This window comes from Neodiprion fabricii, chromosome 1 (assembly GCF_021155785.1).
Source record: "Neodiprion fabricii isolate iyNeoFabr1 chromosome 1, iyNeoFabr1.1, whole genome shotgun sequence".
Taxonomy (NCBI): domain Eukaryota; kingdom Metazoa; phylum Arthropoda; class Insecta; order Hymenoptera; family Diprionidae; genus Neodiprion; species Neodiprion fabricii.
In genome coordinates, this window is record NC_060239.1 from 13558297 (window position 1) to 13585316 (window position 27020).

The following is a 27020-nucleotide window of genomic DNA, read 5'->3' on the forward strand; positions in this document are numbered from 1 at the left end:
TTTATTTATAATACACATTGCATACAAAGTAAAAAATTATACTATCAACAATTGATGAAATGATATGATGAACTGCACTATGAAAGTATGGTTCTTTTTAAACGTGTATTGAAAATGTTTAATCCGTAGGAGGTATACGCGCCTTATAAAAATAATTCCTAAACGGCGGTGATATCGTAATGGAATATCCGATCGACTATATTTTAGCATTACAGATTACTAGTATTCTGCAGCACAATAGCTGAAAATATGAGATTCATGCAATTCCATCTTACGTAGCTAGAGTCGGAAGATAAAGAAGTGGTTGTCATAGGGTAAGGGTTACACCGTTACCGAAACCTTCTAAAACTTAGTGTGAATAACCTACAACCATGTTATTTTGGTATGAACTAAAAATATGCAAACATTTACATTTTTCAACATATTGTTCCTATTTTCCGAACAAATTTTGGGGAAAATGCACAATAAAAACATGTAATTTGCACTCAAACACATAAAACCCAGACCATATTTCTAGATACTATGAGTTTGTGCTCAAACTACATTACTTCATAAAATTCCATACATATTGGAGAAATTTTTGATGAACGGTGTGATCCAGACTCTACGACAACCATTATTTCTTCTATGGGCGCGAGCTACGTAAGATGGAATCGCATGAACCTCAAACTACAAAAGATTGAACTGTAAAATACTAGTAATCTGTGGTAATAAAACCGAATCGATAAAATATTCCATTATCACATAATCGCCCGTTGACATTTTTTTTCAAAGTGTTACTCTCTTTAGCGATGTACACTAATATTCTTACAATCTAAAAATAAATTTTTCCACAAACTCAGAGATATCCTTAACATCGAAATTGTAGATTTAATATCACTAAATTTTGTTCAACATCGTAGAAGGTTATGGAACGTTAGAATTAAAATCAAAGATTTCTAGTGTTACTTAGTTATGCAGAATTCTAAATCAGAAAACAAAGTTCAGATTATTACTGAAAATCCGAGCTTGAAACGGAGGACAAAACAACTCATATTAATTCCACTCTATCGGAGACTTGAACCACATAATAGACATCAGCAACAACGAGAGTCGATTGACACCAAACCACTGAATACAAACCATCTCTTATTGCCGAATTAATTATTAATTGATCGGATGAATTTCATAACTTTTCTTTTCTCGTACGACGCGAGTAACAAGTTTAAAAACAATTGTAACAATCTAATGAACACATTTATTTTACTCCGAAGTTTTCTGTGAATATCTCAAGCAACTTCACTGTTTCTCGTTTGACCATTGTTTTTACCGTTGAGTTCATCCTGTATCTGTTGCAAGCTCTTTCCTCTTGTTTCGGGAACGATAAAGTATCCGAAAATAGTGGCCGATACCATAAGTACGGTGAATATCCAAAAGGTTATACCTTCACCAAAGGTGGCTTTCAAGGGTGAGAAAAATTTTGTCACAAGAAACGAAGTACTCCAATTTACCATCACCGCTAGAACAGACGCGGTGCCTTTCTTTTCCGGAGGAAATAATTCCCCCATCATCATCCATGGAATAGGACCATAACTGTGAATAAAAATGTTATAAGTTACGTATCACTTAGAATAACATAATGCAAAGTGTGTTTACTTTTACGTAATCGGGCGGGAATTATTTACTAGACACATACTGTAGTTGCACTCTTATTCTACGTCTAGTGTTACTAATTAGCCAGTCGTATTCGGTCCTCTGTTGAAGTTCACATCAAATAATTCATTTGTAGTTTATTAGAATGCAATGTATGTCTTTGTAATTTTTATTCTTTCATCTTTTAATTTTTATTCGAGAAAATCCTTAGTATTACGTAGAAAGTTGCAATGAATTATACTGTCAAGTATGGGAAAAACTTTCTAATTCCAAAATGTTCCCATAATATAGTACGGGACTAGCATTATTACATCAACGTTGGTAGTCGGAAACTCAATAGTGACGAACTTCTAATTCTGTTTATCATACGACTACATACGAAGAATTAGTCTAAATTTGACTACCAGATTATCTCTATAAAGCAACCATATCGATTTGGGACTCTTGGTAGGCAACTTATGAGGTATTCCATGCCAACTCGCCAAATGATTTTCCGTCACTGTTTTTCATTTCGTTCATAATTTTTTATACAATTGGCCTATTTCTAAATAGCACTCCTAAACAATTTGGAATTTTTCTCTTCAACCGTTGTTTATTTATAAATTTTTAAAGATCAAAATAGAATAACATTTTTGTACATATTTCATTTCTTTACTGAATTTTATCTATTTTTCTGAATCAACCGGATGATTATACACGTACAAAAATGAATGATTACCAATAAAATGTCAACTTAACTAAATTTAGTAATCTTTGTTTACTGAAATATTCAAATAAATATGAAACATATGGTTTCTACTTCTAAACATAGCCTGAAATACTCATCATTGATCGAAGAATTTTTGAGAATTTTGTCGAAAACTTCGAAGACGTCTCTGTTCTGACATTGAAAATTAAAAAAAAAAATATAACGGTTGAAGCAAAAAATCTGAAATAATTCAAGAGTACTATTTAGACTTGGGAAAATCGTATACAAAATTATAAACCAAATCAATGACGGCGAGGGAAAATCTTTGGCAAGTTGGCGTGTAATACTTCTTATATAGTTATAGTGATGACTCATCATTTTAAATATTACGAATAATTTCCTCTTCACACTAGACTAATAACATCTACGTACAATATACATTTCTGGATTAGCAGCTGATAGTTTTTAGAAATCAATAAAAAACAAACTTCTATACATTTAAATAGCTTAACATTAACGATAAAGCATTTATCAAATCGATACGTAATTAAGAAATCAGCTGCCTGTATGGAATAACTGTATTTTTCATGTATCAGGCATTACTAACCCTAGTGAAAATGCGATCATGAAAGTAGTCAACGACACAAGTGGCAGCCATCCTATACCATTCAGATCTAGCTTGAAATAGAGACCAAGCAAGAACAAGCACAGTGCCAAGGTAGATGACGACACTATCAACAAGACTCGTCTTCCAACTCTGTCGACTATAACAGCCGCCACACACGCCATGAAAGTCTGAAAAAAGTTCCACCGTGAAAACAAAACAAAGAATACTTATCAAGGGTACGCATGTCTTATGAATTCCAATATTATACTAATACAGCTAGCAGTTCTTCAGATATTACGCACAGTGGAATGTCTCTTCATACATCTAGTATCGTAAGATAATTATTTTTCCATTTTCTCTCTATCATTTAAGTGTAATTTGAAGTAAAACAGTGAAGGTATAGCTGGATGCTGTTGAAGGTATACCGATCAACATTGACTACAGATTATCAAAGACAGCCAAATAAATGGTTTTTGACGTTCTGCTACAGTAATTTCCTGCCATAACCGACGCCATTGACCTTTCAATTAGGTAAAGGAATTAACAAATGCAGGGTTCTTCTATTGCTGCCGTGCCTTCGGTGCCCTTTAGCTTTCTTAAAAATACTGACTGTCTGCAGTTATATTTTGTCAGTATAGGAAATTGCGTGAAATTAGGACAGTTACCCGACTGCGAGTATGTAACCCAAATAACAGTACATTGGTTTCTAGCGGTTTGCCATTTAGGTCACCAGGCTGCAGGCTGGTATATGTTTATTTTATACTTAATCTCTCTGTATATTGAACTAAAATTATTTACTTGATTTTGTGAGAAGATTAATGTTTATAAATATATATCGAACCTGTACAAAAGCGACAATAATAGAAGCTACGTCAGCATCGAGAGAACTTCCAGCTGCTGCAAAGATTTCTTCAGTATAAAAAATGACAGCGTTAATTCCCGTCAATTGTTGGTAGGCTAGCATTCCCAGACCGGCAAAAAGGGCAGTGCGAGCTCCACGTGTCTTGACGAGATCCAGCACTGAAGACTTTCGCAAAGCTGCCTCTTCCACACTTTTTTGTATACTAGCCAACTCTTCGTTCACATCATACTTCGGCCCCCTGAACACGCTCAACGCTCTCAAAGCTTCTGATTTTCTTCCTTGACCCTTGAGCCAAAAGTAGTATAAATTTATATTTGACAGTATAAGGTAGGTACATCGGAAGCAAAGTGTGTCACTATACAATGCGAGTCGACACATTGGAAATTATCTTTTGGGGTCAGCGCAGGTAATTTAATGATGCATGTTAATATCACTGCCGTTTATATTACCGTCTTTCAAAGATAATCCACAAATTTGTCAGTTATGAGTTTGGTAACGATACGTTAAAAAAATAAAAATCCATACAGTTCGAGTGGGAAGTCTCAACCAGACGTGGTGAACTATTCCGCAAATGAGACTCAATTTATTATTAAATGAAATATAAAACACAAGAGCTACAATAATGAAAATTTTACAAAGCAAAAAGTTTCATTTAAAAGAGAAAGCAACAGAGATTTTATCACTTAATTTGACGTGAAATGTGAACGGGGCTGTATTGAGATGTGGTTGCACGAGTAAGGTGCTCTCAAATAAAGTACAACTGGTACAAACCAATAACTGAAACTGTAAGATACTTTATGCTTCACGTCTGTGAAGTGAGTTGAACTCTTATCGGACGAAAACTGAGCGCACGCTCAGCGGGGTCAGTTTTATACAAAGCGGTCGGGCATGTCAAACAATGCTCAAAAAATCGCCGGTAACGTTAAAGCTCTTAAGAGATCGACAGATCGATTTCCTTCTTGTGTGTTGATACTAGACATGATGCTCATTGATTTCCAAACAATCTATCGATGTCGTATGTGTTGAGGCATTATACAAGAGATTGATTTGTCGAGAGAAAGAAAATCATATTTCCCGAACATCAGATCGAATTTCTTCTTTGAATGACATAAATAAATAAAAACTCTATAGCCATGACTTAGAAGCTGCAGTTGAGAATGTGAAAAATAAAATATGACGGCCAGGCATCACTGTGCAGTACCTACCATTAACCATTGTGGAGACTCAGGCATCCAAATATAGGTAGCGAGAAAAACAACCTCGATTTGGGCGCATATAACGGCAAACCAGGTGTAATTTAAAAATGTGCCAAAAATAAATCCGAATAGGATACCCGCGGATAGGAAGAGTTGAAAGATAGAACCCAGCACTCCTCTTATCGAGGGCTCTGCAAATTCGGCAATGTATATGGGGACTACAACACAAGTTAATCCCACACTAATCCCAGCCAAAGTTCTGGCCAGGCATAAAAGCGCCACGCTCCTTGCAAATATGATGGTTATCCATGATAGTAGGTAAGGGACCGCTGTTGCCAAAATCGTTTTTTTACGGCCGATTTTATCAGCTAGGGTACCCGCTGGCACAGCCCCTATTATAGCACCAATTGACAATATGGAACCAATCCAGGATCCTTGTTCGGTGTTCACGAAAAGCCAACCGTTCGGGTCCTTCAGTTGCGGTAAAGCTGGCGAAGTCCAGGCCAACACACTGCCAGTAGCCAAAGCCAGCAAACAAGCTAGAATTAGGGTGAATAAGTTACATCGAGGCAATGTAAGTACAATATTATGCATTTTATCAAGGTTTATAATATATTTCTTTTTATGTGTAAGCTTAATGTCGTCACTTTTATCAGGCTTATATATGAAAGACCAATTATTATAAAATGTTGAAATTATCAGGGTTCGTTCTTATTAATTATAAGCAACAACTCTGTAAAGTTTCACATCGGTCCCTTAATTTATACCAAAGTCATACAACATGAAATCACTGGTTATAAAAACATTTAAAATTTTCGGGGCCTAGAGGAACGTGCTCCAGTTGACGTAGAGACTTAAAACTTTGAACCGTTTGTTTTTTTTAATAATTTGGAACAGATCAGGGGCGCGTCCCACTGAAAATTTTTCTGACCCCTAAATAAGGACCACTCTGCTGCATATATTACAGATAAATGAAACTGTCCAAAAAAGGTAGTACAAGTTTTATTTTCATAAATTATACTCTACATCTACGTTATTAAGCAATAATTATAAAATCAGTAATCTATGAGATATTTCTAGTAGTTTACAAGCGAAAATTTTACCCCGAACACTCACGCTCGTAGATCAAGGCACTGGCGTTCTGGATTTGTTAAAAATACCTTCTAAGATGCCCTAAGCTTGTAAGGTATTAAAATTAACGGTATTAGGTTAGAGTTTTGCTGAACAGTAGGTTTCAATATTTTATTAATGAAATTGCCATTGTTCGCCAGGAAAGGATGCTTATAAGCAGTTGATAAAGGCAGGCCAACAAAAGATACCAGTTCAGTTTTGAAAATACAACATGTGCTTGCAAAACGAATCAAAGACTCTCAGCGTAGGTCGCAGTTGGTGAGAATAATCATTTCCAAATATTTGCAAATGAGGATTAATCATTACGAATTGCAGGTACGTAAGCCTATTAAGCGAATCAGAAGACTGTACACGAAGTACATTTTGTTCAACAGCGGATACATTTTCTACTACTATTGGAACCCTACCTATATGTACTGACAATCAGCTAAGGATTTAGTTTTTACTTTTAAATTGTAAGTTTAAAAATCAAGCCATTTTTCAGAATTTTTTACGGTATGTATTAAAATATACATTGCTACATATTTTAATTAGTTACATATATTACGACATTTACGTTTCAATATTTTATTCATCTTTCATTTAATTACGATAGGTACGCTCCTGCATTGGAAAAGAGGGTGACTAGTCTTAGTATGTCCACCATGTCGATGTCCATGCGCATATTCGACACTTGCCGCTGAAAATGTTTTAAAGATTCCATCAGAGCCTCCCGTAATTGCATTTCTGTTTGTTCAACATATTTGGTAACCTTTCGCTGTCAAATCCGATGTCTTTTTTTTAAGGGAAACTATCGTATATATGTAGTACTGCTGCTTATCACCATTGTTGTAAGGTTTTTGTAGTAGCAGGCCTCATATTTTTACTCGGTTAAAAAAATCGATCGTAAGTCCACCTGTCAATTATTTCTCATTTCTTAAAAGCTGTTCCTCCCTTTTTAATATTTTGTTTCCAAATTTTCAGATAGTCTTTATTCTTTAAGGAGTATGCATAACGTTGAAATTGAAAAAAAATCAATTGACGGTTTATTTTGTTTTCTTATCGCTTAGAGTCTTATCTTTCATTTGCGATGAAGATTTCATGAAAGATTCGAAAGTTAATTGACAGTGAGTTACGATGATTTCAGTGGGGTAGGTCGGAACGTCCCGGTGCGTCGCGACTTTTGCGGTCCGCGGTGCGCTGTAACCTTATTTGTATTTTACCTCAGGGCAATATGAATTTGTCCTGCCAGCTATTGCCATGGATAAATTTTTGAAATATGAATTTTTCCTGCCAAGTATTCCCACAACTACTAGGTTTACCCACATATGAATGTCTATAGCTGTTTACGTCAATAAAGCTGCGCTGACGTTTGTCAGCATTATTTGGTTAATCACATTCAGTGCTTTAGTACAGATGAATGCAACCAGTGTCGGCTTGAGACATGCGCCCTGAGACAATTGGAGATTGCCCCCCCCCCCCCCCCCCCCCACCGCCTGAATTTTAAATTATGTGTTACAAATCATAAAATTATATGTCAAGAACGACCCGCAAGTTGAACCAAATAAACCAATGCAAAACAGCTTACCTAAACCCAGAATAACTGAACTGATACCAAATTAACTGAAGCAATCTCAAAAACAACACAAAATGACCTAACCAAACCCAAAAAACCTATCTTCATTCCATCTAATATAACTTGCGACTTTAATTGTAAATCATTCTTTTGAATTTTCCACAAAGCAGTTATTCTGATCTCTAGTCAAAATTCAACACCATAAACACGTTTTCTCGTTAATAATAATGGAAGAAAAGGAGGCAAGAGGCAGTTAGCCATGTGGTGTATATTTTAAATTCCATACTTCTAACGATCACTATATCGCACCAGCTTAAGGGGTTAGGTGGGTTTCAAAAGCTCAAAATAGGTACATTTTTATGAATTTTTTTTTACTTAATCAACAGAATATTTAATTCCATCAATTTAACACATAAAAGATACATATTTTATAAGTAGTTTGTGAAATTTTCATTGAAAAATATTGAAAATTAAGGCGTGGACACGTCGTCTGCTATGACCCCTCAAAAAAAAGTTCTCTCGGCGTAGTCAGGATAACTCATGACAGATTCGTCTGAAATGCAAAAACCAAAAATTTTCTGTTAGTAGATGTTTAAAACTCGTACTTGGACGAAGGAAAAAAAAAAAAAACAAAAATTACATTTTTGGCGGCGTTGAAAACAAAAAACCCTTATTTTGAGTAAAATTTGCACCCTTCATGGCCTTGAAAAATTACTTGGAATAGAAAAAAAAAAAATTCCTTCGTTCAAGTACGAGATAATGTTATTTTGAAGAAGTGTGCAGAATTTGAAAGAGATCGGTTCATAAGTTTTCGAGAAATCGTGACTACCGATTTCAAAAATGTAGTTTCGAGAAAAACGCGATTGAAGATTTACATTCAAATAACATGTAAATAATCGTACTTACACCGTATAATGATGCAAACCCACGTTTTTTCCACGTGCCATCACCTGACACGGTAACATCTGTCGTATCTTCAACATTATTTTCATCACAGGTTAATTTTTTTCTTGATTTGCAGCAGACAACAAAATTGATTCGGCAACAGTTATGACGTACTCATGTATTTTATCAACATAAAAATTGTACGTTGATGCATTCAAGAATGAGGAACTTATATCCATCAAACCACAGAATTTTTTACATCCGGCAAGTCCTAAGCCTAGTATTCGCATCAGAAAAATAAACGAACAATAGCTAAGCAACTGCCTCGATATATCTGCCTCCATATACCTGCGTCACGCTCGGTTATAGCCTGATGGGTGAAACATCCAAAGGCTATATCTCTTAGAATATGACTCGGATCGTTTTAAAATTTTAAAGGAATATTCTCAACATATTCAATTATAAGATAAGCAAAAAAAAAAAAATTCGATTTTTTGAAATTTTGAAACCCACCTAACCCCTTAACATAAATGCCATTATTTTTATTTCCGTCATATAGATTTATGATTTATAAAACTATATTTTATTAAACTAATTATGCAAAAGTACACCTCCGAGCTTTTGCAGCGGAGAAGTCTCATATGAAGTCATCGACGTCGATAGAATCTGATATGTCGTTTGTGAGAGATAAGATTCGAAAAGAAATTACGGTAATCTTTTCAAACTTCACATTTCATGGTTCAATTTTGAACCTATCCCAATTCTGACTTGCTGATGGAAACATAGTCTATATAAGAGACGCGAGATATCTAATGGAAGATCCCGAAGTCCGAAATCGTCGCGTTGTCATTGGGTATGACATGTTGCGGATTGCGTTCGGTCATAAATTCGTGTATACACGCAATAACGGGTTCAGGAATTTTGAGGCTTGCTTGGGTTCACTCGGGATTGGTAAGGTTACTTTTAGTCCATTCGGAACTTACATGAGTTCTATTCAACAGTCGTGCCAAATCGCCAATTTTTTTGTAGGTATTTTCGACCTCAAAGAATATAGTGTGAAATTTGTGGGATCGCGAAATGACGACTTTTGGCCGAAAAAAATATTTAAAAAAACACATGTCACTATTTTGATGTTATTATCTTTGGAATGAGAGTTATCGAAAAATGTGCACCGTAATGAAATCTACAAAATAAGTCCTATGCAAAAATCAAGTAGAATTATTAGTTTGGCGGTAAATCACTGTTAAACAACAATTTTTCAAAAAATTCATTATTGTATTTACGCGGTTTATTTATAAAGTATTGTTCTGAAACTCATCCACCACCTAAAAGAAACTGTCCTGAAGAGATATCGGTAAGTTTTATCCAGCCATGTTATATAGTTTAGCAATAATGACCGATTTTCATAAATCCGGCGTGTCGATATAGAACTTGTTCCACAAGGCCGAGAAGGTGCCAAAAACTCAGGGTGATTCTTTTCAGCATGTACATTCAGGATTTAACTGAAAAGAATAGGTTTAAAAAAAAACCATGTTTTTCGAGGATATAAAATTTTAGCTTATAAACAAATAGAAGTTACGCCGTAAATATTTAAATTATTCAAAATGTTCTTCAAGATTCTTATAGGTCTTAGCGAGACGCGTAATTAAAAAAAAACACACACACACACGCGGTCTGGCTGTAAACGGGTTCTGTAATTATTAATCTCATTTCGCGTGTTTATTCAGGAATTGACGCTGAAGCGTGTGGAGCCCAACAGATGTGCTTTTGTTATTGTTTGTTGAGTTTAGAGTGATTAGAGAATCCCGCCAAAGTGTGAACGGTAAGTCATCATCTGAGGGTAACAGAAATTGGCGTTACCATGGATGCTCACCATAAGAAGCCCTAATTATAGACAACTGGGGTTACAAGGCCACTTTCAGGAGCTTTGAGTTTCGTTTTTCAATTGAATAATATGAAACTTGAAGCTCTGATCCGAGTGTATGTGTACCATTAATTGCCTATAATTAGGGGTTCTTACGTTTCGCATCACGTAATCTCACGGTATGTATTACAATATAAAGATTCTGACGAGGGCGATGAATTATTCGCCGGAACGTTACAAAAAACTTGTTTTCTTTGTCCGCTGACTTGATGAATTTCTTTATGTTCGTAACTATGTAAAGAGATGAATTTCAAAATGATGAATATAACAATGTGTTAAGATGAATATTCATCAATTTATGCCACTGAACGCTTACAATTAATCAGATGAAACTTGTAATATCTATTTTCCAACTGTCTTATTTAGCCGTATTGTAACGGGTTCAGCCACCCGATCAGGGCCGAATGACGAATGGGAACAGAATGAAATTTTCATATAACCCCGTCAGGAGACCGTATACTTTTCAACTATGCAAATTCATTCGAGCCAAATTCAGTTATGTCATTCTAACTCCATTACATCGACAAAAATAATGTTATCTAAATAGATGCACGATAAACATACACCAGGCTTACTGATAACAGGGTTAGAAACCTTTTCTTGATCCAAACGACTGGAGAAATAGTCGAAGAAGTTAACCAAAGGATGACGATATATAGTTGTTCCTGGTATATGTTGTACCTTACGTAATTTGTGTACGTATGCTTAATACATAACTCATACCATTGACTATCTTCAGTCACGCTCATACCTAATACATTTACGAACGAAGATGCAGCTGACGTATAAAAATAATTCCTCAACTTACGTTAGATTTCCGTGAACTTATAAAAGTACAGTTTATTTACATCGCAAAACCCAGACCATTCTACACAAAAATGCTACTTGTAAATAGTTTTTGGAAATAAGGCAACACTCGATTGTTACTAATGTTCGAGTACAATATGCTGTAACAAACCCCGACTAACCTCAGGCAATCATTATCATAAAAGAAATAAAAAATGAATTTAAAGATGATCAAGGTTACTTTGCTCAACTTTTACTTATACTACGACTATGTCCGCTGATCCCCAAATACAAAATTGTTCAGAAATTTATCACCAAGTGGCTCAGATGGTAATTGCCAATATCTGTCCGCGTTATTATACACTGGTGGCAGTGCTCGTGTTGATTATTAGGAATTTCGAGTTTGAGAATATGTCGATACTTTTTTACCTGGAACTTCAGCACTTTTCCGGTAACCTCTAATAATAATATGACCCAGAAGATACAATTGTGTAATAATTTTAATTCCTGAATTTTGTGTGTCGGATTATGGGTAATTTTTGAATTTTATTTCTTAACGGAAGTGAACTATATTATCTCTATGCTAACTGGTAATTTGTGGACACCTCGTAAACTTTGACGATACATATTTTCTGGTCAGAATTATAGGAAACGGTCATATTTTTAAGATGTTATTCATGACAAAACAATCATTTTTTCCTATTTTCACCACAAAATATTGTCAAAATATACCAAGTGTCCACAAATTACCAGTCAGTATTGGAATTATTGTTACAAGAAGTTCCTCCGTACAGTAATAATGATATGACTTGCAATTCCGTCGTTCAGGACTAAAGTTGAAATTCACCGAGTGTCGTAGTATTGAGGAGGTGAAATTTATAAATTGTCATGAATAAACTTCAATGAAAATTATTCATTGACCAATTGGGTAGATGTTTATAGTTAAATGTTGAAAGTCCGACTGAAGGGATCGAATGAAGCTGCCAGATGGAACTGAATATTTAAAAGAATGAAATAATAATGATCAATATTCAGCTGGAATTTTGATAAAAAGCACTGCACATACAAAATACTTGTCTCCTGCGGAAGATATGTTCATATTGAATAAAGTTCATATTGAAACTCCAAGTGATGACGGCGAGTTGAGTAGCACGATCGACTTGCTGTTAACTAAATTGAATAATTTTAATTTATTTGCAAAGTTTGGTCTACAGTTTTTTGCCTCGCTTCACCCGTTCCCAAAATTGTATATTTGCACATCGAAACGCCTGGAAGTTCAGTCATTCGAGATTTTTCAAAGTTTTAAATTGCATCAATGTGAGTCGAGGTCTGAGTAATATTCAGATTGTAGGTTTTTGATGTTTCTCAGATTTGTCGCATAATTCTGCAAACAAAAACACGTGTTCGACATATCGGCGGTAATAGCGATTATTGGTACTTTTTCTCAAAGATGAACAATGTCATGCTTTTCACTCAACAATAATAAAAATATATGACGCGCACTTATAACACTGAATATTCCAAAGAAATATTTTCATGTGATAAGAATGATTATGGTTTGTGACAAAGTCAACTGTATGCTAGATTATAAATATGCGCAAGGAAATTCTTGGGTTATCTTGTTGCTATACTACCTTCGATTACAGTTATCGGTACTCTTCTTGTTGTAGGTAGCTACAAATCACGTAGGTATCACATTTTAAAAAACTTCTTTAACATCTTCAACTCTACCAACTCTCTAGTCAATTCTCACTTTGTAAAATTAAATAAATGTGCAACAGTGCAAAGTCTAACTATACTCGTTTCAAATGCTTTTGATGCGGAATAGCAAATTATAACTATGAGTATCATTTGTTAATGGTAGTACGTACAGCACACAGGATAAAAATTGCCTTTACGAATATAACGTTGCGTTGGTAACAGGATTTAATGATTTGATGGTCTCTCAATTGGATTCATTTTTATTATTGCGCTTACAATATTTTTAAGACAAACCTAATATTTATTTTGGTATTACCTAGTTATCACAATATTCAGTCTAGGACAATTTAGATAAATAATCTAATCCTCAAATTCTCAGTTTTAGTCTCGACAAAGATAGATAACAATAATTTGTACAACAATTGTGTACCTACTTACTACGCGTAAGTTATAACTTATAACTTAACAAACAAAAAATAGCTATAAAATCAGATAAAAAAATAACCGAAATATTATTACCAATCCCAAATTAGTATTTTAGCAAATTATTTTAGTATTCGTAATTAAAGAATCTTATATTGTACGCTGAGAAAAGATGTTTTTCCACGTTCTCATCCAGCAGATTATTCCGACGATCTGAGTATATTTGACCAGCGGCACTAAGCAGGTGCTCACTTGGAACGCTAGTGGGCGGTGCGGAAAGGAACTTCAAAACTGCTTTTCTCAGACTAGGATATGGAGTGCTGTTCCAATAACCATATATGTCAGCATTGCGTTGCAACAATGGCTCCGACAAATAGGATTGAATTCTTTCTTTCAAAATCGTTTTTTGAGTCTATTCATCTTCAGATCCACTCGCTTCCATCGGATCAGGCATATCATCGTGGACATCCCAAAGACTCTTCATTTCATGTTGTATGTTAGAGGCTTGCGAGATTAATTCAGTTGATGTTGAAGTTGAAACTGAAGGATTCTCTCCACCGTGGGACTGTCGTAAGTCGTCGTTATTACTCTCCGTTAGAAAAGATATTATTTCTGTTATTGCCATATCCACTTCATATGAATTGAGATATTTGGATTTGAATCTTGGATCCAGCATTGTAGCAACCATCAACGAAGTATTTTTTTTAAAAAAAGAGAATTTCATATTCAAAGACTCATACAATGAGTTTTTCATATTTGTCATCGTATCACCGTCGTTTGAGCATCGAGCTTGTAATTTGCGGTTTAATAGTGATATTAAAGGTATCACTATTGATATGCATGCATCGTCAAACGATAAATCAAGTATGGCTTCATAAAAAAATTTCAATACGGCTCTGATATTCTTTATAACTTCCCATTCGTTAGAGAGAAGAGGCTCAATCTCACCATGCTCAACACTGTACAAGTTAACTGCATTTTTTTGCTCCAAAAGCTTCTGTAACATCAAGTAAGTGCTATTCCATCTCACTTCAACATCTTGCACCAAAGCGTGTTCTGGTAGACCGCATTGTTTTTGACATTCTATCAGTTTTCTGGTTGCTGGCTCACTGCGATGGAAATGGCCTACGATTTTTCGCATTTTTTTTTTAACAAGTCTTTGGTTTCTTCGTCTGAAAATAGTGCTTGCTTTATCACCAATTGCAGCGTGTGTGCGACACAACCTATCGATTCATATTTATTACGCATCGCGCAAATCATGTTTGCTGCATTATCACGTAGGACCAGAAAAATCTTGCCGTTTCAACTCCATTCATTCACCATCTCTGTAAATTTTTGCTCAATATATTGACCAGTATGATCTTGTTCTAGCACGCACGCACCCAAAACAAGTTTAAGACGTTGATGGTTTATGATAAAATGAGCTGTAAAGCTGAGAAGTGAACATGTTTTACTTGCATTGGTCCAGATATCGGTGGTGGCACTCACCCACTCGCTGTTTGCTATTAAAGTCATTACTTTAGATTTGATTATTGCATATGTTTTCGGCATTAGTGTCGTTATAAAATATTTTTCGGATTTCATTCGATACTTGTGAACTGCAAGAGGATCGACAAAATTCAATCTACGAAATGCTTCGCCTTCCACCAATGCATAGGGCAGCATATCCACAATTATAAGATCCATTATTGCTTTATCAATCCTTTTTGAAATTTCATGATCATCGGGCCATTGTAAACGTTTAGATTTAGTGGTAAGACTTGGGATCGTCGACTGCACAAGATTTGGTTGATCCGTACTCAATAATTCTGTGATTTTTGTACCGGTTCGCCTTAGTTTAGTTTCTTTTTTCAATTCAACAATTTCTGACTGTCTTTTTAACACTTGTCTGTCCTCCTCGTCATGAACTTTTGATAAATGTAGCTTTATTCCGTGCAATGTTTGATTTTTAGGTTCATGGCTTCCTAATGAATATGACCTGTTACAAAGTTTGCAAATAGCTTTAGATGAATCGCTAATGCTTTTCTCAAAAAACTGCCAAATCGGGTTTTTTTCTTTTCGTGACATTTTTAAAATGTTTTTTACCTGAAATAAATGAAGTAATAATTATTATTAGATTAATAAATAATATCACACAGGTCACATATAAAATAAAATAACATTATTAATAATAATAATTGTACCGATAGGCACAAAGCATTCAATCTTAATTAGGGAAAGTTTATTGGAGTAAACAAATACAAATTTAATTTTAAATATATAAAAAAAAAACGCGCAGTAAAAGGAAAAGAATGAGTCGAGATGATTGACTAGATAATTCTCGTGAGCTATATTCTCCTATTCCCTCATAGCCAAACAAAATTATTAAGTAAATAAAGATCACACAATATAATAAATTAACCATAGCATTTACATAATCGTTTGTTTGGGAAACATTGTTAAAATAAGGATATAGCACGTGATTCACCAACAGTTACATATGTTAATTAAATCAACATGCGAATCCAAGTAAAACGAAATCCCATATAACCACTTTCATTTGTCGTTTAGAAATAAAACTCAACAAAATAATGTTCGATAACAATAAGTTTAGATAATTTAATGAAAATAAAACGAAGTACTAATAAAAACAAAATAAATACTTACCAAATCACTCAATTGCAAAACATAACCTCAACTCACGATTAAATGGACAGTGGCAAACTGAGCCGGGGCCCCGCTGGCGAGCAAGCACGAGTTAGCTGCGAAGTTTACCGAACGACGCACGAAAATTCACGAACACTCGAGTTTCGGCGGAGTCGAAAGTTTCGGCTATATTTTGGCCGAAACCGAAACTAAGACCGAAACTAGATTTTTTGGCCGAAACTGGCCGAAACTGAAATTTCGGTCGGTCACGAATTATATGATAATCTCTGAATTTACCAGAAAGGAATTTAATACAAAACATTATTTAGTTATAATTAAATTGAAACACACAACACAGCATAAAATTGTCCCTTTCTTGGATTTTACAGAAATTGTTCGTTTCACGAAAAATTAACATATATAAGAAAATTCATTTTTTATTACTAATTGTTGGATAGGTTACCAGATATTGCCACTGGGATCAAAAAATTTGTTGGAGGGACATGCGAGGGTAGAGACAGTTTTAGTTATTGAACTCAAGCTTCGGGAAGTCTGAAAATATTTTATGTTTGAAATTCAGTGCGCCACATAGAAAACAGTTTAAATTACAACTATAGTCACTCTAAAAAAATGTATGTTTCATTCTTTACTATTTTTTCCCCGAAAGACAGAAAAAGACGAAATAGAGAGAGTTTCAAAAAATAGTCCGAGGACGGGAATCGTGACCCTCTAAGTTACGAGTCTGGCATCTTACCGCATGAGCCGCGATCGCTCCTTACTCAGCATCGATGATCGAAAATGAGTTTCGCTCCGCACGAAAATCCAAGAAATTCGAATAGCGCTATCTTCGCAACCAAAGCCTATCCGAGTGAAAATTGACCCCTTAGCACTAACGTGTAGAGAGATTCTCTCACACTCATTTTAAAAGTTTAATTTTTTTTAAATTGCAAATGAAATGACAACTCGACAATTGTTTTACCGTCACAAAATTTTATAATTTTTATAATAGTGAAAAATAAATTTCTTTAATACCTAAAATATGAAGGCAAAAAAGGTATTCACTCAGCGGTTAAAGGTATTTCCCTAAATATTTTGTTATTATTACTCCCTTATTTGAAATGACGCATTCTTCACTTTCGTAGTATTTGGAATTATTACTACTTTTTATTAGCAAAAATGAAATTTAATAATAAATTCTACTTCGATTTTAACCTAATATTATCTTATCGTTATATTTGAAATTTCGGTCTCAGCCATTGCGCAGAAGCGTGAGATTTTGTTTTATCACGCGAGTTAAATACGAAGTTTTGAATTTTCACTACGTGAAGGGAAAACTCGATTCACAACATCAAGCCTCTTTCAACCCTTATGTGGGCACCCATCTTTTACCACATTAATACGTACCCGGAGTACGTGGGTACCTATCACTATGGTTTTTATTATTTTTTGAGTGCTGAATCATCCAAAATCGATTCACTTTATTAAATAAACATAAATAAAAAGTATAACAGCTATTTTCAAGTCTTACAGGACAGTTCAGTTGCCGCAAAGGGAAATCGGAGCACGGGTTCCGAACACTACGCAGGCAGAGCGTGGTCAGTTTTGATCATTGGCGGTTGGCAGATGTTCGAAATGTTAGTGGCAATAGTAAAAGCGTAGCATAGCTTTTTTTTAACGTGCGTTATCTCACTAAGACATTTCTCAATATTGAAACTTATTTTCATGTGATTATAGTAAGTTACAATACAAGCGTGCGAAGTACGTGATTCTCACAAGAGCGTAGTTTGTCGGACGAGCGAAGCAAGGCTATACTATTTTTTGTAACATCTTGTAACGGAAAGTTTGACTTGGGAAAATTGTAAACATAGTAATTCAACCTGACGCAGACGTGCTGCTACAACACAGAAGGACGCGATCGTAGTCAGGAATCATCATGTCCGATGACGATAGTTACATCTGTTCAGTTCAGAAAACTGCGAGGAAAATACAATTTTCTAACGGTTGTGTGATATTTCCTATGAGTTTCTAAACTGTGGAGAATCCGCCACAGCCCGTGGAGTCGAACTTCCTGTGCAGGTGTTACAAAAAATCATTTTTATACTACAAGTGGGTACCCGGGTACTCTCCGTGGCTACATGTTTTTAACCGGCCATATTTTATGGTAAGCAAGAATTTTTTTTCTATATTTAGTTACGGAAATAGGTTCTAAATAAGTTGAATGTTGGATCGTAAGGATCAGCAAGCTCAGATCGAAAAAAAAAAATTTCAGCAAATTTTTAAAGTAAATTGCGCACATGAGGGTAAAGTTTTGTGTACCACTGAAATAGCGTGCTTGTGACAAAAGACTAGCAAAAGATTTACGCCCACAAACTGAACTCTACGGAAAGAGAGGTGAAATACCGTATTATTAAAAAGATGAAATTTTGATTTTGATTTCAATGTTTTGAATATACAGGGTATTTATGTGAACCCTGCACATACTTCTAGGGTGAGTAAGGACTGTCTGGGCAAGAATTTTGAGGTAAGACACTCATGGCCGGAAACTTATCGTAATGGCAGTGGAGGGCTTTGAAGGATTTGGTACAGCGCGTTTATTCGTACTCTAATGAATCAGTTTTATTCAGCCGTAGGCAACGGTACAAAGTTTTTGCGTGAAGTCAATAAATGGTAAACTCGCTAGAATACCCGAGGCAATGACAAGACGTTGCACGGAGTGACTTCTTCAAGGTGGCGGACACTTTGAACAATCTCATTGAACACGTGAAATTGTACATATTCCGTACTATAAGAAATTATTTTGTTACCTTGGTTATGTTTTATCGTTTTTTTTCAAAGCTTATCGTTTTGTCGATAAATTAACAATGTAACCAATAATTTCGATCTAATTAATCACACTAAGTAATTAGCGGTACCCAACACTGCGTTAACCGACGCCTGCTGTATAGTTGGTTGCCTACATGACGGCGCTTAGCGAGATTTTTTAGCCGGTTTTATTTCGCGAACACGACTTCGGAAACCACCTGTTCTTTAGGTTAATTCAGTCAACTCGACCCTCTCTATTACACCTATCATTTCATGTACTTACTTCTGGGGCACCCTGTATTTTGTTCATATAATATTCAAAGGAATTAACATTTGAAAAGCAAAACTTAATTTTCACATAATAATAAAAACAGGATTAAAAAATAAATACGAGTAACCAAATATTTTTCTTAAGCCAATTGAACATACCCGTGTAGAACTTCTTTTTTTCCGTGCCTGTGTCTTTAAAATAATCCGTTGGATATTTGTAATATTGGTTGTAGAAATAGGGCAATCTGCTGCAGTGTGTCGGGTATTTCGTGTATTTGAACTCGCATGAATCATTGGCAAGGTCACAATGACTATCCGTAGCGGCTGGATATATATATAATTCAATTGTCAAATCACGAAAACCAATTGGCCAATACCAATTGCTACGCTTTTGCAACAACGTGATTGCCAATCATTATTTACGTATATCTGCTTACCAGAGCCGTATCTAGGTATGGCCGCACCCTTGGCGGGACTTAACATTTGCGTCCCCCCACACCGGGGGGTTTGGTGGTTATGGAATACCATCCAACGAAAACGGGGGATCCGGGGGTCCTCCCCCGGCAATTTTACAAAATTAAAGTGCAATGTTGTAGGTTTAAAGTTTTTTGATCCGAGAATTCCGCTTCTTTAAAATACCAATTTTTTGGTGGAATTTGTGTCAAATTCTATATTTTCCTTACATGAAAATATGAGCCTGCTATTTGTAAGAGACGTTATTTACATAAAACAACTGTTTGTATCCGACTGAAAGAAGTGGAATGTAAATTGACTGTACATCCTTATTTGCAGACGATTATGCTGACAATAAATTTTCTCAACAATAAAATCGTAGTTACAAAAATACCGTGCATAGAAGGCCTACGAAAACGTAAAATTTATACTTTAATAAATTGAATAAAATGCGAAAAAATATTCGATTAAAACCTTATATTACATGTATTTACATAAACTATTTGAAAGCTTTGCTATGAAACATGGAGAAGTCCAGGTGCCGCGGGAGGGTTATGATCAGTTAGGGTTATGATATTGTTCAAGTTAAGACATGCTTGCTTAAATTTTGTGTTTTTTTCAACTGTAAGGCGGCAAGGGAGGGGCGGAGATGAAGGTAATGTCACGTTGTAACTAGCCAACTAGACTGTTCACAGTATTACCGTAAGAGTAATAGACATACGGTAGAACCTCGATCATCCGAACGCTCAATTATCCGAACGTTGGCGCGAAAGATACATTGTTGTTCGCTGCCACCGCCGTGAGTAACAATGTATCTTAGCGAGAATCGCAGTCATGCAAAGGCGCATATCGAGCGTGTTGAAACGCGCTTTGTTTCATCAAACGTTGTTAGTCCGCTTACGGAGATTCGTCGCGCAGTTTTAATATATGTATATATGTATGTACTGTTTTTATGTAAAAAGGTGTTGTTGATGATCTCGTCCCAAAAAACCCACGATTTGATTATCCGAACTAGTTTCGGTCCCAATTGATTCGGATAATCGAGGTTCTACTGTAATTACACACCACTTACGTACAGTAACTTTTAACAATCTGGAATAATATTTATTTCAATAACGTGAAATTTTTGTCCTTGACAAAATGCACTAATCTAAAAAAAAAAAAAATCATTTTTCATGGCCGATTTTGCTCCCCTGCGGTAGTTGCGCCCTTGTCGGGTGCTCATCTCGCCACCGCCTAGATATGGCTCTGCTGCTCACAGTGAACTGCTTTTACAAAAAAATCCCCAAGGATCGCTGGTAAAGTCGCAATGACAATACCGAGTATTGGATAATTTGTTTATCGACTCCCGTGACTCGATCGGTCAATAGCATCTATCTCGCATTCAAAAACAGAGTGATAGCCGATCGTAATCAACTTCTTCAAAGTGTCCGTGCGTATGCGCGTGTGCATATGTGATTGATGTGTACATATATTGAAATCCTTTGGGGTCGCTAGTATAAGACTGTATTCGCAATTCTGGGCGTTTGAGTATAATTAATATAATACTTTTAGTTTTATGAATTTTGGATTTTGCATGCAATGATAAACAATTGGCACTTCAATATGTTTATCAGCCGAGAACCTCTGTCATCCTAGCTGTGATCGTTGAATTAATCAATTCCGCACTTAAAAAAAAAAAAAAATAACAAAAAAGTTGATTGTACGTAGGAACAGTCAGAGGAATTGAAAAAAGTAAAATAATACGAAACAGAGGTAGAATAATAATAAAGTAATATAAAGAAAAGATTGAAATAAGGATAATGGTGGTCTTGTCTTGGCACAAATCAAATAATCTATTATTATACAAGAGCGAATCAGCTGGTGATATGTGAGTCACCTTAGCTGACTGTTTTCTGGTTTTTTGGTTAATGCGTAGGAATTAGAGTTTTTGAAATTCCACTCGCTTGTTTATATTTACACGGCAGCTTTTCCCTTTTCGTCGGTAAGCCATCTTTGATTCGTGATTTTCTATAGCTCGCGTTTTTTTGCAGTTACTTGTGCTGCTCTTGCTATGCCTAATTGGCTTGGATTCTTTCATATTAACGATTTTCTAACTCTTTCCTGCTCTGTTATCTTTATTCTAGCTATAACCTTTACTTTCCCTACATATAATATATCTAGGGACCTTACACGCATTTTTTTCATTTCGGTTTCCAACTGCGTCGCTGTTGATCGATCGCGATTTTATTTACTCAATGGTTCTCCATAACGTCAAGCCGAAACCTTTATTTTATAACCGTGATCGCGTTCGCCAGTGATATGCCTATCTCTCTACGTGCCATAGTACATTGAACGCGCGCTAGTAGAAATTGACGATGTCAGTAAAAGAAATGAATGGAAAAAAAGTGAAATGTTTTATGGGAATATCAATGCGACGATCTTCCGAATGACAGTAAAATAGAATAAAAAATAATGTAAATTAATACCGCGAGGCCCGTGTCTCGGGCGTCTTAGCGTTTTGAGAATCTTAGTATTTTCCAGTTCAGTTCACTAAAGTAGCATTTCGTTTCCAATTTTACAGCTACCAAACATTTCCAACGGTACGAAGATTTAATCGTTACGGATTACAATTTTAATGCACCGATACTCGAGAGCAGCATGAATAACCCCGAACAGTTTTAAATGGAAATAATCCATATATCTAGTGGTAAATAACACATTATCTTGATTAGAGACAGTTATCGCGGCAATTGAGTGGGAGGGCAATACATTAATTAACAGTAATTAGATCGCTGTAATTCCAGAGACCCCACGCGAACTACACGAGGATGAATCCATCATTTCTATTTAATCGTGTGACTTAATCTCAAATTTTTTATTACTACATGAGCACAAAGAATTATAATCTATGTGATCCTGATGTCGTGACAATCACAAAGGCTTTCATTGCTAAGTTAAATAAGGTGCATTCCATGCCAAACTCACGAAGCCCGTGACCCCGACCAATTTAGATTTTTCTGATTCTTTTTTATATGATCAATCATCCTCCAAAAACTATGAAAAAATGTTTTTATATTTATTTCTTTATTTTTTTATTCGTTTTTTAAGCTTTGTCAAGATGGCTATTTTTTCCAGAAAATTCACGGACATTCCTTGACGTGAAACGATGATTTTAAACCCAGGACGGAAGTGTGATTCCGATTTTTTCTATTTTTTCAGAGGGATTCTATCATTTTATTTCAACGATTTTAACGCAAGTGGTTACATTTTTTTTTTTTTTGTTTCGGCGCTTCACCTCTGAATTTCCGAAATATGAATAATAATAGGCGATAAGTATCCTTAAGATAAATTAATATTTATTTATAGTAGGGTTTCCTATTATCATCCTATCTGAAATAAAAGAATGGTACAACTTGCGTTGACATTTGCGAAATAAAATGTTTGAATCCCTCTGAAGAAATAGAAAACGACAGAATCACACTCCTGTTCTGCACTTAAAGTCATCGTTTCGCATGAAGGAATGTTTGTGAATTTTTTCGGAAATGGCGTTTTTGAGATACCTTGAATAACGAATAAAAAAGAATTATTTAAAAAGTTTTTTCGCGGTTTGTCGAAGGAAGATTGATCGCATAAAAAAGAATCAGAAAAGTTTAAATTGGTCGGGGTCACGAGCTCTGTATGTTGGCATGGAATGTTCCACATATATTCAAAGTAATGTATGCTTCATAAATAATGCTTCATCTCGATGATGATTTCCCAGAATCGGCGGATGTGGGCAATACTATATAGAATGTTCATAATAAATATGCAACAGTTTGCATATGTGTCGAACATTATTATTTTTGCTACGTAGCAACACTTGTGTATTCTAGCACACTTGCACTTTACCAAAAGATCTTGCTTGGGGGACAAATTTTTCTTATCAGCCAACGCGTTCAAAAAAAATACCTATCAACCAGTTCTATTTCTCATACTTCCGAATTTTCAATCATTCGTTCAATTGCCAGTACACGATTTATTATTCCCCCACAAGAAAAGCTTGAGTTTATTCAGGTATCAACGCAAAGATCTTTACGCCCACGTTTAAAATTTTGATAAAAGACAAGAGAGCTACCACAAATTGTACGTATATATTAGAAGTCAAGAAATCTAATAAAAACTCGCCACAAATCAAGTCTTATAATAACTTTCTTGCACAGTCCAAATAGTAACTTGAACCCTCTATCCCGCTTAGCGTCTGAAGTTCTTCATCAGGAAATAAGCGTCGCATTGATGTATTTCGTGGTTCTCTTTGTCGAAACCATTACGGAATCAGAAGTTTAACTTGCGATACATTTCCACTTGTTAATAAATAAGATGTACATGAAAACTCGTGTATGACATTTGGTCAAATATACTAATTTTTAACCAATATATGAAGTTTTAACATTCAACCGTTTAAAAAGTAATAATTTTACCAGAAATCGCTGCGGAGTATTGCCATAATTTTTTAGTGTCTTGTGGCACTGGTCTGCCACTAACGATTCCGATACTCTCCATGTATTATCACTTGTTTCACACTGTTCTTGTTTTATTCAGAAGAACATAGAGATGTCACCAAGTTTGCGTGTCTTTACATCAAGATGCGCACAGGGATCGGTGGAACGGGCGAGAATTTATAATTTGAAAAGTCAAAGTGTACTGAGATTTCGAGATGTCAGATCGTGCTAAACGATTAGAATGAAGTGGTGGATAGAATACGGTGGTGGCCAGAGTATATTACCACGACATTATCTAGCTTTATTATCACGAGCCACGCTTATCTTCGGTTATTTAAAAAAAATTGAATATTAGCAACTGGCGGAAAGGAAAGCTGCTGAAGAGGTTGTAAAAATAAAATTGATGTCATTGTTTACACATGGTCGAAGAGAAGTGAATTCTATTAGACGAATCCATTCACTAAGTTAAATTCAATCAACAATAACTTCCAGGCTTAGGTGATAAGGTTTCGTGTACTCCGGATAATGAGTAGGTATAATAATTTCGAAATCACTTCTTGATAAACAATTGTCGAAGAGTTCCACCAGATTCACATTATCGGTATGAGGGAAAGCTGTCACAATAATTTCAGCGCACTTCGAATAGTCCACTGCGCATAACGATCCAGTTTAACACAACAAGTTGATATGAAGTATACTGGATAAATGATTATACGTTGAATGTCGTATGTAAAGCTTTCCGAACTGGTAAAGAGTAAAAAAATAAATAAATGGTTCACTTAGTGTTTGGGATTTTCCATGCGGCCACGTGTCAGCGTTAAGTACACAATACTGCTGCTCACGAACTCATTGCTTGCATAATATCTAAGTATTACGAATGAAATATTAGATCTTTAAAGCTAAAATGAAACAAAATTCTGTCCAAACAGTCTTATCTTCATCGCAGGGCATGGTCGTCGGCATGGACTAGGCTCCAGGGGCCCCCATAAAAATTCATTCAATCGTGAGAAAGCAGCCAATGTCAAATAATATGTTACCTTCGTATGAATGAAAAAGTATATCTATCGAATTCATTACACAGCGTCAGTGTCGTAATATTAACTGCGAGATGTTGTATATTTTTTCATCGAAAATCCCATGGCCCTGAATTGATTTTTCAAGTTAACCATTTGCACAACGTTTATCTGTGCACGGATACGTTATACGTGATATGGGAGTATTTTTCTCGACAATGTTAGACAACGGAAAAAATAAATGTTAACAACTGTTAGAATAGATAACAATCGTAAGTTTTAATTCAAGACGGTTGTGCCGGTTACGTATTCATATTTATCGTATTTCCACCAAGTCGACAAACGGTTTTAAAGGAAGTGCAATGTCTGTCGGGTAGGCCTAAGAAAATTATCGAGCTCTGCCTGATAAAAACTTTCGCAACGCTTACATATGCCTGACACAAATTAGAATAAAATTCGTCGAGTCTTCGGAATAAACTATGTACGGAGTCTGCTCGTATATTGTTAGATTTTATAAGAACCAGAATTATCTGACTCACGCCAAGAAGGTCCGTACGATGTTAGCTGCATACAAATATGCTTTCGATTTCCGGAACAGAAATTTGAGAACATAAGGAGAAAACGATTTTTATTTTCGGATATGAATAGGAATCAATGAGTATTTACTGAAATCAGAAAACAGTTATTACTTTTCAAGTCTTAAGTATATCATAGATTTTTCCAATGATTTTCTCAATTGTATGCAGTAAATTTTTTAACAAAAATGCGCAGGTACTTCGAATACTGGAATAAGCTTTACTCATCGTCATTAATCTACCCTTGAGATGCTTTAAAAAATCGTTAATTCCTTGACTGTATCCAAGCAGCGCCCACTTTTGCGTTAACTTCAAGCATCTCAGGAGGAAAAAATTGATGGAATTTCGGAATCAGTGGAAAATTAGTTCAGTTCGCCAAATTGACACTTCACATGTTACAAGCTCTAGCTTATATCACTAAAACATTCACTAAATAAATGCAAAGTAGTGAAGCTCAATAAGCCACGGAAGTTTTGAACACTGTGGAATGACTTAAATGTATTGAAGTTCCAAAATTAAAGACAATGTGTAAAATTTGCTCGATTTAAAAAATTCAGGCAAAGGCCAGTGTGATTTGATTATCTATAATGCACGTCAAGTATACTACTCAGTGATAAATAGAACATGCGATCAGCAAACGTATTAATTAACGTTTAAAACAATAATAAATACTTGTGATCGATTGCACTTAATCGAGGAGCAACACAAATCAGTGAAAAACAACAGTTGTTTTCAGCGGCTGTTTTTATCTCCAATATGAGCATTCTTCGGTTCTTTTATAAGGTTAGTAGTAGTAATTGCTTTTAGTATTTGTAATTGCAATATAAAAGTTTTCAACAATCATTGCTTCCGATAAGCCGTGCTTGGATGTTATGTGTTTATTCTGCATTTCGACGTTGTGATAAGAAAATGCGTTTTATTGAATTTGCCAGACTGATTAGATTGAGGATCATTCAGTGTTGGGGATCTATGTCACCTGCCAACGTATAATTTACGATTCCTTTTTATCATTCGATAAGCTTGATTCAACGCCGGATTAAGGTCGTATTAAGTAAAACATGAAATTTTATTTATCCACGAAGAATTTTCTTGATAAGTCATTGGCCTGGAATCGTGATATTTGTGATCAACATCAAAGGTTCATACCCTTTTCAACGTGGATTTAGAAATCTTAACGTCTTGTCAAAAGTCTAGTGACGACGCAGGGTGTGTGTACTCATAGTTACCTATAAATGATGTTTAAGGGCATTGCCTAGCTAGAAAGCGCGGGCTACTCCGCTTCCCGCGTTAACCGTGGCGAGAGAGAGAGTAAAGAAACAAGTGAGACGGAGCAACCGAGGTGTCGCCGGAGAGGGGGGGGGGGGGGGGGGTGACGCGGGCTAGCCTCCTCCACCCCTCACGGGCATTCGGTTTCAAATACTTTTTCTTCATA

General features: G+C 35.5%; 1 protein-coding gene across 1 annotated transcript; it reads right to left on the bottom strand.

The window, feature by feature from the left end:
* On the bottom strand, nucleotides 1-24649 carry LOC124175099 (facilitated trehalose transporter Tret1-like). The gene is made up of 5 exons (XM_046555001.1): nucleotides 23980-24649; nucleotides 4995-5524; nucleotides 3769-4074; nucleotides 2928-3115; nucleotides 1-1572 (listed from the first exon to the last, which is right to left on the bottom strand). The coding sequence occupies exons 1-5, from the start codon at nucleotides 24059-24061 to the stop codon at nucleotides 1269-1271; spliced, it is 1410 nt and encodes a 469-aa protein (XP_046410957.1). The 5' UTR covers nucleotides 24062-24649; the 3' UTR covers nucleotides 1-1268.
* Between the last annotated feature and the right edge of the window lie 2371 nt (nucleotides 24650-27020).